Here is a 10,625-nt window from a genome sequence, read left to right as displayed (position 1 = left end):
CTATTTTCAAAACATAACAGGGGATAGTGAGAACCGATGATCCGGATTTTGTCTTATATTTGGCACAATAATGACAATTCAGTCACAAATCGCATGGCTGAAAACTCGTTTCTAACTCCTAATCCCCCTCCCAAATAGAAACTATCTCCCTATTCTCACACACCAGTAAATACAGACTCTACTGACACTGTACGTGTGTACAGAGGGGTGTATGTGTGTGTGTAGGTATGCTTAAAGTAAGAGAATTAGGGTAGGAGTTAAAATATGATAGAATCCCTCTTTTATTTTCCCCTTTCTGTCCTTGGAGCTGGGTGTTTGAAGGAGGAACCCTACTTTTTCCAGCAACCAGCAAGCGTCAATACTTTTTATTTAAAAGCAACTAGAGAAAAACACCGCCTAAAGCAAACCAAGGCCACCCCACCCCCCCATCATCTGTGGATCAAGGCAGCAAGTCCCATTTGGGTACCACTTGGCAGGGGGTTCTCTTTCATCCTTCTCCTCACCGCCCCTGTCGGCGGGATGTGACCAGGACTGCGGGTCTCGGGGTGCCAGCGAGGAGCCGCCCGCCCGCCCCAAGAGAGGAGGAGGCTCCGGCCTGGGAGCCGCCCCCTCTCGCCGCTGGAGAACAAACGGGATATTCAGCAGTGGCCTGTGGCTGCCAGAGCAACTCCTCAGGGGACATCCAGCGGCGAAGCAGACGGCACCATAATCGCCTCTAGAAAAGCGCCCCGGCCCCGCCTGCCGCGCACACCCGGCTACCTGGGCTGCCCCGCGGCGGCGCGTGCGAGCGAGCGGGAGAAGCCGGGGTGCGGGGCGCGCCGGGGCGGGAGCCCGGGCGGGTGCGGAGCGCGCGGTGCTCCGGTGTGCGCGCCGGGGTGGGGCGAGCCCCGAGAGTCTCCACCAGCCATGAGGGGCGCGGGCGCCTGGGCCCCGCTCTGCCTGCTGCTGGTCGCCGCCGCCCAGCACTCGCGGCCGCAGCTCTCGGAGAGGTAACGCGACCCCCATCCGCACCCTTCCCCTCCTCCCTCCCTTCCCCTCGCCCGCTGCTTTGCTTTACCCAGTCCGCTTTGGGGCGCCGGGGGACCCACGCGCCACCGGGACACGGGACGGCGCCCGTCGTCGGGACTCCCTCCTGCGCCCCTAGTTTCGCCCGCTGGACGGCCCTGCAGCTGGCCAGCCACCACGTGGTAGGGGCTTAACCTGCCCTGGGTCTCCTCTGCCCGCAGCTTTATGCGGGTGCAAAGAAGCACTGGGGCCCAAGTATGTGAACTTTGGTTTACTTCTGTTTTCTTCCCCAAGAGGCTTTGCCCAGAGGCTTAAGCCTACGGAAAAGCCCGAGTTGCCCGGCGCCCGGAGCAGCCCCCGGAAAGTTAACTCTTCACCAGCCTGTGAGCTGCCGGACGGCTCCAGGACCTGGGCTGCGGGACTCGTCCTATGGCCAACTTTGGCATCTCCTTTTCCACCTCCATCACCATCAACCTCCCTTTTCAGTGGGAGGCTCTGCCAATGGCCGACTATTTTCCAAAACGGGAAGAATTAGGCATCTCTCTTAATCTAGGAAATTAAAACTTTCCCACATTAACTAATTACTTGTCTATCTTTAAAACCAAGCACTTCACAGAGCCTAGCTCTCACCCTTTCTCTCTCACTCCCCCCAGTTACATTTTCTATTTACCATTTTCCAGTGACATCTTATCACTTGATAAGGGCTTGATTGCATATGGATGGTGGATGGATGGATGGATAGATCGGTAGATTGATCTTGTTATTATGGTGTTACTATGGGGGAGATAGTTGTAGCTGGACTGAATGTTTTATTAGGCTATAATTTAAATATTCTAAGAGCTAATAAGTATTTCAAATTCCCTATGTGATCCAGACACTTAATAGTCAGTATTCATTTTATCCCTATTAATAAACTACATCTTTCTGAAATTGACAGTGAATTGTTAGGCTCTGTTTCAGATTTCTTTTCCTCTCTTATTTTCCCAGACCTGTTTTCACATGTGGCGGCATTCTTACCGGAGAGTCTGGATTTATTGGCAGCGAAGGTTTTCCTGGAGTGTACCCTCCCAATAGCAAATGTACCTGGAAAATCACAGTAAGCAGTTTTTAAAAGAGAATTCTCCAAAAATGAATACTGGAAGCAGTGGAAGAGCTGCTGCTTTTTTTCTCTGGTGACAGAATTTGGGTTGGGGGTAAATGTCTGAAATAGTGAAATGTTGGCTTTGCCTCAACTATTTGGGAGATTTTTAATAGAACTGGTGGTGTCCTGCGTTAACAATTAGGAAGGGCTCGAGATAATGCTTGGAGGGATAAATTCTTAAAGCAGATGTGTTTTCTGAAAACCCAGTTGGACTCAGCTGAATTTCATGGATTCAGAATGAAGGCTATTTTCAGGCAAAGGCCCCTTGTAAAGACTTTTAGGAGCTATTTATTGCTCCTGCATTTCATAAATGTCTCCCAGTGGTGGATAGAAAATCAAAGGTAGTACTCACCTCTGACTACTTTATATCCATTGGAGGGCGGTTAGGCAAAAGAAAAAGAAAAAACAAATCCTATTAATGTCTCTGACTTAAAACCACCCCTAAAGGGACTTCCATGGTGGTCTAGTGGCTAAGACTCTGAGCTTCCAATGCAGAGGGCAAGGGTTTGATCCCTGGTGGGGGAAGTTCCACATGCTGCAACTAAAAGTTAGCATGCTGCAGCTAAAAAGAATCCCACAACACAAAATCCTGCATGCTGCAGCTAAGACCTGGCATAGACAAATAAATAAATATTTAAAAAATAAAAAATTAAATGATTGTTCTCACAAATGCATTTGGGGGGGATGGATATTTTCTAAAAACCACCACTAAAGGCAACCTAAAAATAGAGAATAATAGTAACTTAGTGGGGGAAAGGGCTTCCCTTGTGGCTCAGCTGGTAAAGAATCTGCCTGCAATGTGGGAGACCAGGGTTCGGTCCGGGGTTGGGAAGATTTCCTGGAGACAGGAAAGGCTACCCGCTCCAGTATTCTGGCGTGAAGAATTCCAAAGGCCATGGGGCTGAAAAAAGTCAGACAGGACTGAGCAACTTTTACTTTCACTTTCAGGGGGGAAAATGCGTAAATATCAAACAAAAACTAACAGAATGCCCAGGCTGGTTAGTAATAGCATAGATTAAGTTAAGTCAAGATAAGAAGTCAGATTTAGAGACAGCTAGCTTAAAAAAAATAAGTCTGGATTTAGTCAATTAGACTAAGTCATCTTTCCAGTCAGCACAGTAGTGACTGTTATCTTCTGTATTTTTTCATTTTAGGGAATTTGTTTAATAATTGAACACATTAGTTCACGGAAAGCTTCATTCAGCGTCAGCCATGAATTATGACTTTTTAAAGTAGACACCTCTTGTTGAGCACTTACTGTGTGCCAGAAGTTAACAGGCATAATTTTACTGAATCTCTGAAATCACTGTGAGAAAGTACTATTATTCCCATATTATAGATGAGGAAACTGAGGCCCAGAGCAGCAGTATAAATGTTCATGCTCAGCTGCTTCAATTGTGTCCGACTCAATTGTAGCCCTTCCAGGCTCCTCTGTTCATGGGCGTTCTCCAGCAAGAATACTGGAGTGGGTTGCTATGCCCTCCTCCAGGGGATCTTCCTGACCAAGTTATGAAACTTGGGTCTCTTGCATCACAGGTAGATTCTTTACTGCTGAGCCACCAGGGAAGCCCCTCGAAATATTGATATTAGCATAAATGTGAAATAAGGCTCTGAAACAAACATGTAACTTGGTTTTCACGTTATAGTTGTGTTTCAGTTGTAAGTAAATGGCTATGAGTTAAAAATGACCCAAGGAAATTAGGGACCGAGAGGCATCTTGTGCCTGACAAGTAGACTCCATGGTTAGCCCAGGGTTTGGGGTGTTAGGGGCATTGTTAGTGTTGGGGGGAGAGAGGAGGGTGTCCAGTGAAAGTTCTCTTTGACAAACTAGAGTGCTCTAGAGAGCCCTGACTACCCCATTCTTATGTATGGGGGAGGGAAGTATTAATGGATGCTGCATATGGATACAATGCAAAGGTGAGGTAAGTGGGCTCACATTTCTTCACTCATAAGCTGTGTGATGGATTTATCTTCTTTAAACCTCAGAATTGTTGTAAAGACAACATGAGATGGTACATATAAAGCTCTTGGGCTGAGTGCCTGGGATGTAATAAGTGCTCACTAAATATTAGCCAACACTGTTACCCTTTGTTACTGGTATTGACTCATCTTTCCTTCTGACCCGCAGGCAACGTGGCAGATCACTGCCACCTGCTTAGTATATTGGCTCAGCTGGGCGTGGCATCAGCTTAAAGCAGCTTATCTTTGATGGAACAATCAATGTTGTCATGTACCTTTAGGAAATTTTTGTACTTCAGTTCTCCTATAATCTTGTTGGGGAGATTCTATGTGAGCTAAGACTAGGTCAGCTCCCAGTTAAAGGGATCCAAAGTAACCGTGGCTCAACCAGAAGCTTGGGTTTCCCTGGTGGCTCAGTGGTAAAGAATCTGCCTGTCAATGCAGGAGACGCAGGTTCGATCCTTGGGTGAGGAAGATCCCCTGGAGAAGGGAATGGCAACCCACTCCAGTATTCTTGTCTGGGAAATCCCGTGGACAGAGAAGCCTGGCGTGCTACAGTCCATGGAATTGCAAAGAGTCGGACACAACTTAGCAACTAGAGCAACAACAAAACCAGAAGCTTGGTTCTCTCTTACATGAAAGGATCTGGAGATAGCCAGTCCAGAATTGGTGTGGCTGCTTCAAATCATTAGTAACTCAGTATCCACTCAGATGTGTGCTCAAGTCCAGCCATCAGGTAGGTACATGGTCTAGCCAGCAAAAAGGAAGAGAAGAAGGGCACAGATCCTCCCTTGAAGGACATTGTGCAGAATTACATGCACCTCGCTGGTCACATCACATTTGCCAGTTATTAATTACATGGCCCCTTCTAGCTGCAAGGAAGCCCTGAAATGAAGGCTTCATGTCAGGAATCCGTGTGCTCTGCTAAAATCCAGAAGTCGTCTTTTGAATAAACGTCTTCTATCAACTGTGGAAAGAAGGGAAAACAAGCAGACGACAGGCAGTCTCTGTGACATATTTATTTGTGGTTTGCCTAGGCTGCCCGAACTAATGTTCAAAAGTTGAGTAACAAATGCCAGCCTTTTTAGAAAAATATATATTTTTAGAAAGCATAGGTAATGTTCAAGAAAGGATGGCACAGTTTGTTTTTCTAGTGAAAAGCTTTATATTTTTCACTCTTAGCTGGTTGATTCTATTTCAAGCGGCTGCCACTTGTATGTTTGCATGTGAGTAGCATCAAGAACTTCCAGAGGAGCCCAGCACATTCTCCTGGTTATAATTGTACCCTCAGCAGAATGTTCACAAAGGCTGTGGATGCTCTCAAGGTTATAGTTTGACGGTATCTTCTTTTCTTCATATTTCACAAGGAAAAGAACTGCATCCTTGGTAAAAATCTTTATAGTTCTTCCTCATGGTCCTCTCGTGTGTCAGAGTAGCTAAAAGGAGCTCCCTAGCTTCTGTGTATCCCTGGGTTGATAAAAGAAGGAGAACTGTGGTTGGGCTACAGTTTGTAGAAGCTTGTAGCCCTAAGGTCTATTATTCATTCAACAAATGTATGTTGGGTCTTGGATATCACTGGAGTTATGGTGAACAAGCTCCTTGACCTCATGCAGCTAGCTAGCATCCAAGTTTGGAGAGATGAGGCAATTAATGTTTAAACAAACAAGTAAATAAGAAAATATTAAGTAGTGATGAATGAATTATAAAAATAAAGTGGATACTACTTCATACCCATTAGGATGGCTACTATAAAAAATAGAAAATAGCAAGTGTTGGCAAAGAAGTGGAGACATTGGAACCCTTGTGCATTGCTGGTAGGAATGTAAAATTATGCAGCTGCTGTGGAAAACAATGGGACACTTTCTCAAGAACTTAAGCATAGAATTATCGTATTACCCAGAAATTCCACATCAGGGTGTATACCAAAAAGAAGTGAAAGCTGGAATTTGAACAGATATTTATATGTGCATGTTCTTGGCCACGTTATTCACAATAGCCAAAAGATAGAAGCAACCCAGGTATCTATCTACAGATGAATGGACAAACAAAATGTGGTATACAGAGGAATATTATTCAGCTTTAAATATTAAAGAAATTCTGACACATGCTACAACATGGATAAACCTTGAAGACGTTATGCTAAGTGAAATAAGCCAGTCACAAAAGAACAAATATTGTATGGTTCTTTTAACATGGGGGCACCAAGAGCAGTCAGAGTTAGAGAAAGGAAGTAGAATGGTAGTCTTCTCAGGCTGGGGAGTAGAGGAAAGGAGTTAGGATTTAATGGATATAGAGGTTCAGTTGGGAGGGATGAGAAGGTTCTGGAGATGGATGTTGGTGATGGGTGCACCACGGTGTGAATGTACTTAATGCTACTGACCTGTACACTTACAATAATGGCGAAAACAGATACATTTTATGTTATGTATATTTTACCAAGATAAAAAATATTTTTGAAATAAAATAAGGGAATTTTCTCGTGGCTCAGTGGCTAGGATGCTACACTTCCATTGCCTAGGGTGCAGGTTCAGCCCCTGGTCAGGGAAATAAGATTCTGCAAGCTGCATGGTGCAGTCAAAAAATGATAATAATAATTAAAATAAAAAGAGGAGTGGAGTATTAGGTAATAATTGTATAATTCACTTACATGAAATATTCGGAAAAGGCAAATCTGTAGAGACAAAGAGTATTATCGATTAGTGTTTGCCTGTGGCAGGGGATAGGTAGGTATGGGATTAACAGTTAATGGTCATGAGGGATCTCAAGAAGGTGGAAATAGTCTAAAATTGACCTATGGTGGTGGTTGTGCAACTTGGTATTTTCACTGAAAGTGCACTTAAAATGGGTCAGTTTTATAATATGTTAATATTCCTCAAGAAATCTGTGAAACAACTAAACAGACATAACCTAGTGGTGGAATAGCAGGAGCAATGAATGAGGTGATCAGAAAAGGCAAAGGTGACATTTGAACTGAGGCCTGAGTGATAAGGAGCCAGCCATGTGACGGTCTGGGGAAGAGCATTTTAAGCAGAGGGACCAGCAAGCATCCATACAAAGGCCCTGAGATTCAAAGAAGCTTGACTTGTCTGAAGAACAGCCAGGAGATCAGTGTGGGTGGGAACAGAATGAGCAAAGGGGATGATTAGAAAAGAAGTAAAAAAGGTAAGCAGGGCCTTGCAGGCCATGGTGAAGAGGTTGAATTTTTTGAGTAGGAAGCTACCGGAGAATCTTAAGCAAAGGACTGAGATGATCTGATTTTTTTTTAAAGATATTTTTCTTTGATGTGGGCCATTTTTAAAGTCTTTATTGAATTTGTTATAATATCATTTCTGTTTTGTGTTTTGGTCTTTTATCCTCCAGGCATGTGGGATCTCAGCTCCCTAACCAGGGATTGAACTCACACACCTGAAGTGGAAGGCAAAATCTTAACCCCTGGACTGTCAGGGAAGTCCTGAGATGATTTGATTTGAAAAGATGATTCTGGCTGCTGTGTGGAAGATGAGTTGTAGGGAGCTAAGAGTAGAAGCCAGGAGACCAATTAGGAAGCTCTGCAGTCTCCAGGAGAGAGGTGGTAGAATGGACAGGAGTAGTTACCAAGGAGATGAAGACATATGGAGCCTTCTGCCTAAAGCAGTTGTCTTAAAGGTTCTGAATGCAGCAGGGGTGGAGCAGTACCAGCCAAGAGGCCCAATGCTCCAGGCTGTCTCTGGACCCTTCCTTGTCACCTGCTCCAGACAGGGCTGTGTTGTATAGCCCCAGTCAAGGCAGTCTATTAAAGGCTTTCTGAAAGCCAGTGGATCCAGTCTACCTTCCAGCTCCTGCAGTCAGTAAACTGAGGAGTTCCCACTAGTGATTCAATATCATAGAGACCCTCAAGATGGAAGAGTCTCAGAGTAGCCCTCAAACTCAAGTTCCCATAGCTAGAAATATCCCGCCTCTCACCCCTCATCTGCCTCCCAGTCCATTCTTCTAGACTGGAGATGTGTCCCAGCAAGGTGGCTTTCACCATCAAATTCCTTGTCATTAAGCTGTGTCTTATCAGTGGGGGGATTGGGGAAAGTCTGATGTTAATGTCTGTATACTTTGAGAAAGGTGAAGGCTAGCTAGTGGTCACAAGCAAACTTTCTAGCCATTTGTATTGGACTTTCTGATTTGGAAGTTCACTTTGCAGAGTGGAAATTTAGATTTGTCCTTAAATTATAGTACTTAAAAGAATTCATTGCTATTCTGTGGACAGCTGCACTGTCTAAATGAGCAATCAACATTGGCTATTTAAATTTAAACTTAATTAAATTTAAGTTAAAAATTTTTAATCCAGTTCCGTGGAGCTTCTCTGGTGGTCCAGTGGCTAAGACTCTGCACTCCCAATGCAGGGGATCCAGGTTTGATACCTGGTCAGGGAACTAGGTCCCAGATGCCACAACTAAAGATCCTGCATGCCACAACTAAGACCTGGCATGGCCAAATAAAACTTTTAAAAAATCCAGTTCCTCAGTCATATTTCAAATGCTCAGTGGCCACATGTAGATGGCAATCACCATATTAGACAATATTTAATATGAATATATCCATCATCACAAAAAGTTCTTTTGGACAGTGCTGTTGTAGAAAATGTTCAAGGTGTTTTTTTGTTTTTTGTTTTTTTTTTAATTGGAATGTAGTTCCTTTACAACATTGCGTTCATTTCTGCTGTATAGCAAGTAAATTAGCTATATCTCCACCCTCTTAGACCTCCCTTCCAACCCCCTGGCACCAACTTCCCACCCTTCTAGGTCATCACAGAGCACCGAGCTATGCTCCCTGTTCTACACAGCAGCTTCCTGCTAGATACCTGTTTTACACATGATAGTATATATATGTCAATGCTACTCTCTCAATTTTTCCCACCCTTTCCCTCCCTTGCTGTGTCCACATGTCTGTTCTCTAAGTCTGCGTCTGCATTCCATCCCTGCAGATAGGTTCATCAGTACGGTTTTTCTAGATTTCATATATGCAGTATGACCCTCGTAACTCAAAAAGACACATGTGCTCGAATGTTCTTTGCAGCACTATTTACAATATCCAGGACATGGAAGCAACCTAGATGTCCGTTGATGAATGGATAAAGAAGATGTAGTGTGTGCGTGTATATATATATACACACGCACACTGGAGTATTACTCAGACTTAAAAAGGAAAGAAATTGAGTCAGTTGTATTGGTGTGGATGAACCTAGAGCCTGTCATATGGAGTGAAGTTAGTATTCATTCAGTTCAGTTGCTCAGTCGTGTCCGACTCTTTGCGACCCCGTGAATCGCAGCACGCCAGGCCTCCCTGTCCATCAGCAACTCCCAGAGTCCACCCAAACCCATGTCCATTGAGTCGGTGATGCCATCCAACCATCTCATCCTCTGTCGTCCCCTTCTCCTCCTGCCCTCAATCTTTCCCAGCATCAGGGTCTTTTCAAATGAGTCAGCTCTTCACATCAGGTGGCCAAAATATTGGAGTTGCAGCTTCAACATCAGTCCTTCCAATGAACACCCAGGACTGATCTCCTTAAGGATGGACTGGTTGGATCTCCTGGCTGTCCAAGGGACTCTCAAGAGTCTTCTCCAACACCACAGTTCAAAAGCATCAATTCTTCGGCGCTCAGCTTTCTTTATAGTCCAACTCTCACATCCATACATGACCACTGGAAAAACCATAGCCTTGACTAGACAGACCTTTGTTGACAAAGTAATGTCTCTGCTTTTCAGTATGCTGTCTAAGTTGGTCATAACTTTCCTTCGAAGGAGTAAGTGTCTTTTAATTTCATGGCTGCAGTCACCATCTGCAGTGATTTTGGAGCCCAGAAAAATAAAGTCAGTCACTGTTTCCCCTGTTTCCCCATCTATTTGCCATGAAATGATGGGACTGGATGACATGATCTTAGTTTTCTGAATGTTGAGCTTTAAGCCAACTTTTTCAGTCTCTTCTTTCACTTTCATTAAGAGGCTCTTTAGTTCCTCTTCATTTTCTGCCATAAGGGTGGTGTCATCTGCATATCTGAGGTTATTGATATTTCTCCTGGCAATCTTGATTCCAGCTTGTGCTTCATCCAGTTCAGCGTTTCTCATGATGTACTCCGCATATAAGTTAAATAAGCAGGGTGACGATATACAGCCGTGACGTACTCCTTTTCCTATTTGGAACCAGTCTGTTGTTCCATGTCCAGTTCTAACTGTTGCTTCCTGACCTGCATATAGGTTTCTCAAGAGGTAGGTCAGGTGGTCTGGTATTCCCATCTCTTTCAGAATTTTCCACAGTTTATTGTGATCCACACAGTCAAAGGCTTTGGCATAGTCAATAAAGCAGAACTAAATGTTTTTCTGGAACTCTCTTGCTTTTTCGATGATCCAATGGATGTTGGCAATTTGATCTCTGGTTCCTCTGCCTTTTCTAAAACCATCTTGAACGTCTGGAAGTTCATGGTTCACGTATTGCTGAAGCCTGGCTTTGAGAATTTTAAGCATCACTTTTATTAGCATGTGAGATGAGTTAG

General features: G+C 44.2%; 1 protein-coding gene across 1 annotated transcript in view; it reads left to right on the top strand.

Moving 5' to 3' along the window:
- Positions 1 to 617: 617 nt before the first annotated feature.
- Positions 618 to 10,625, top strand: part of PCOLCE2 (procollagen C-endopeptidase enhancer 2) — an 81,562-nt gene continuing 71,554 nt past the window's right edge. Inside the window, exons 1-2 of the mRNA XM_043874546.1 lie at positions 618 to 989; positions 1,993 to 2,101. Of these exons, the coding sequence (XP_043730481.1) occupies positions 907 to 989; positions 1,993 to 2,101 (192 nt within the window). The 5' untranslated portion in view covers positions 618 to 906. The remainder of the gene's footprint in view (positions 990 to 1,992; positions 2,102 to 10,625) is intronic.

This window comes from Cervus elaphus, chromosome 19 (assembly GCF_910594005.1).
Source record: "Cervus elaphus chromosome 19, mCerEla1.1, whole genome shotgun sequence".
Classification (NCBI taxonomy): Eukaryota; Metazoa; Chordata; class Mammalia; order Artiodactyla; family Cervidae; genus Cervus; species Cervus elaphus.
This window is presented reverse-complemented; position numbering and strand designations above follow the sequence as displayed.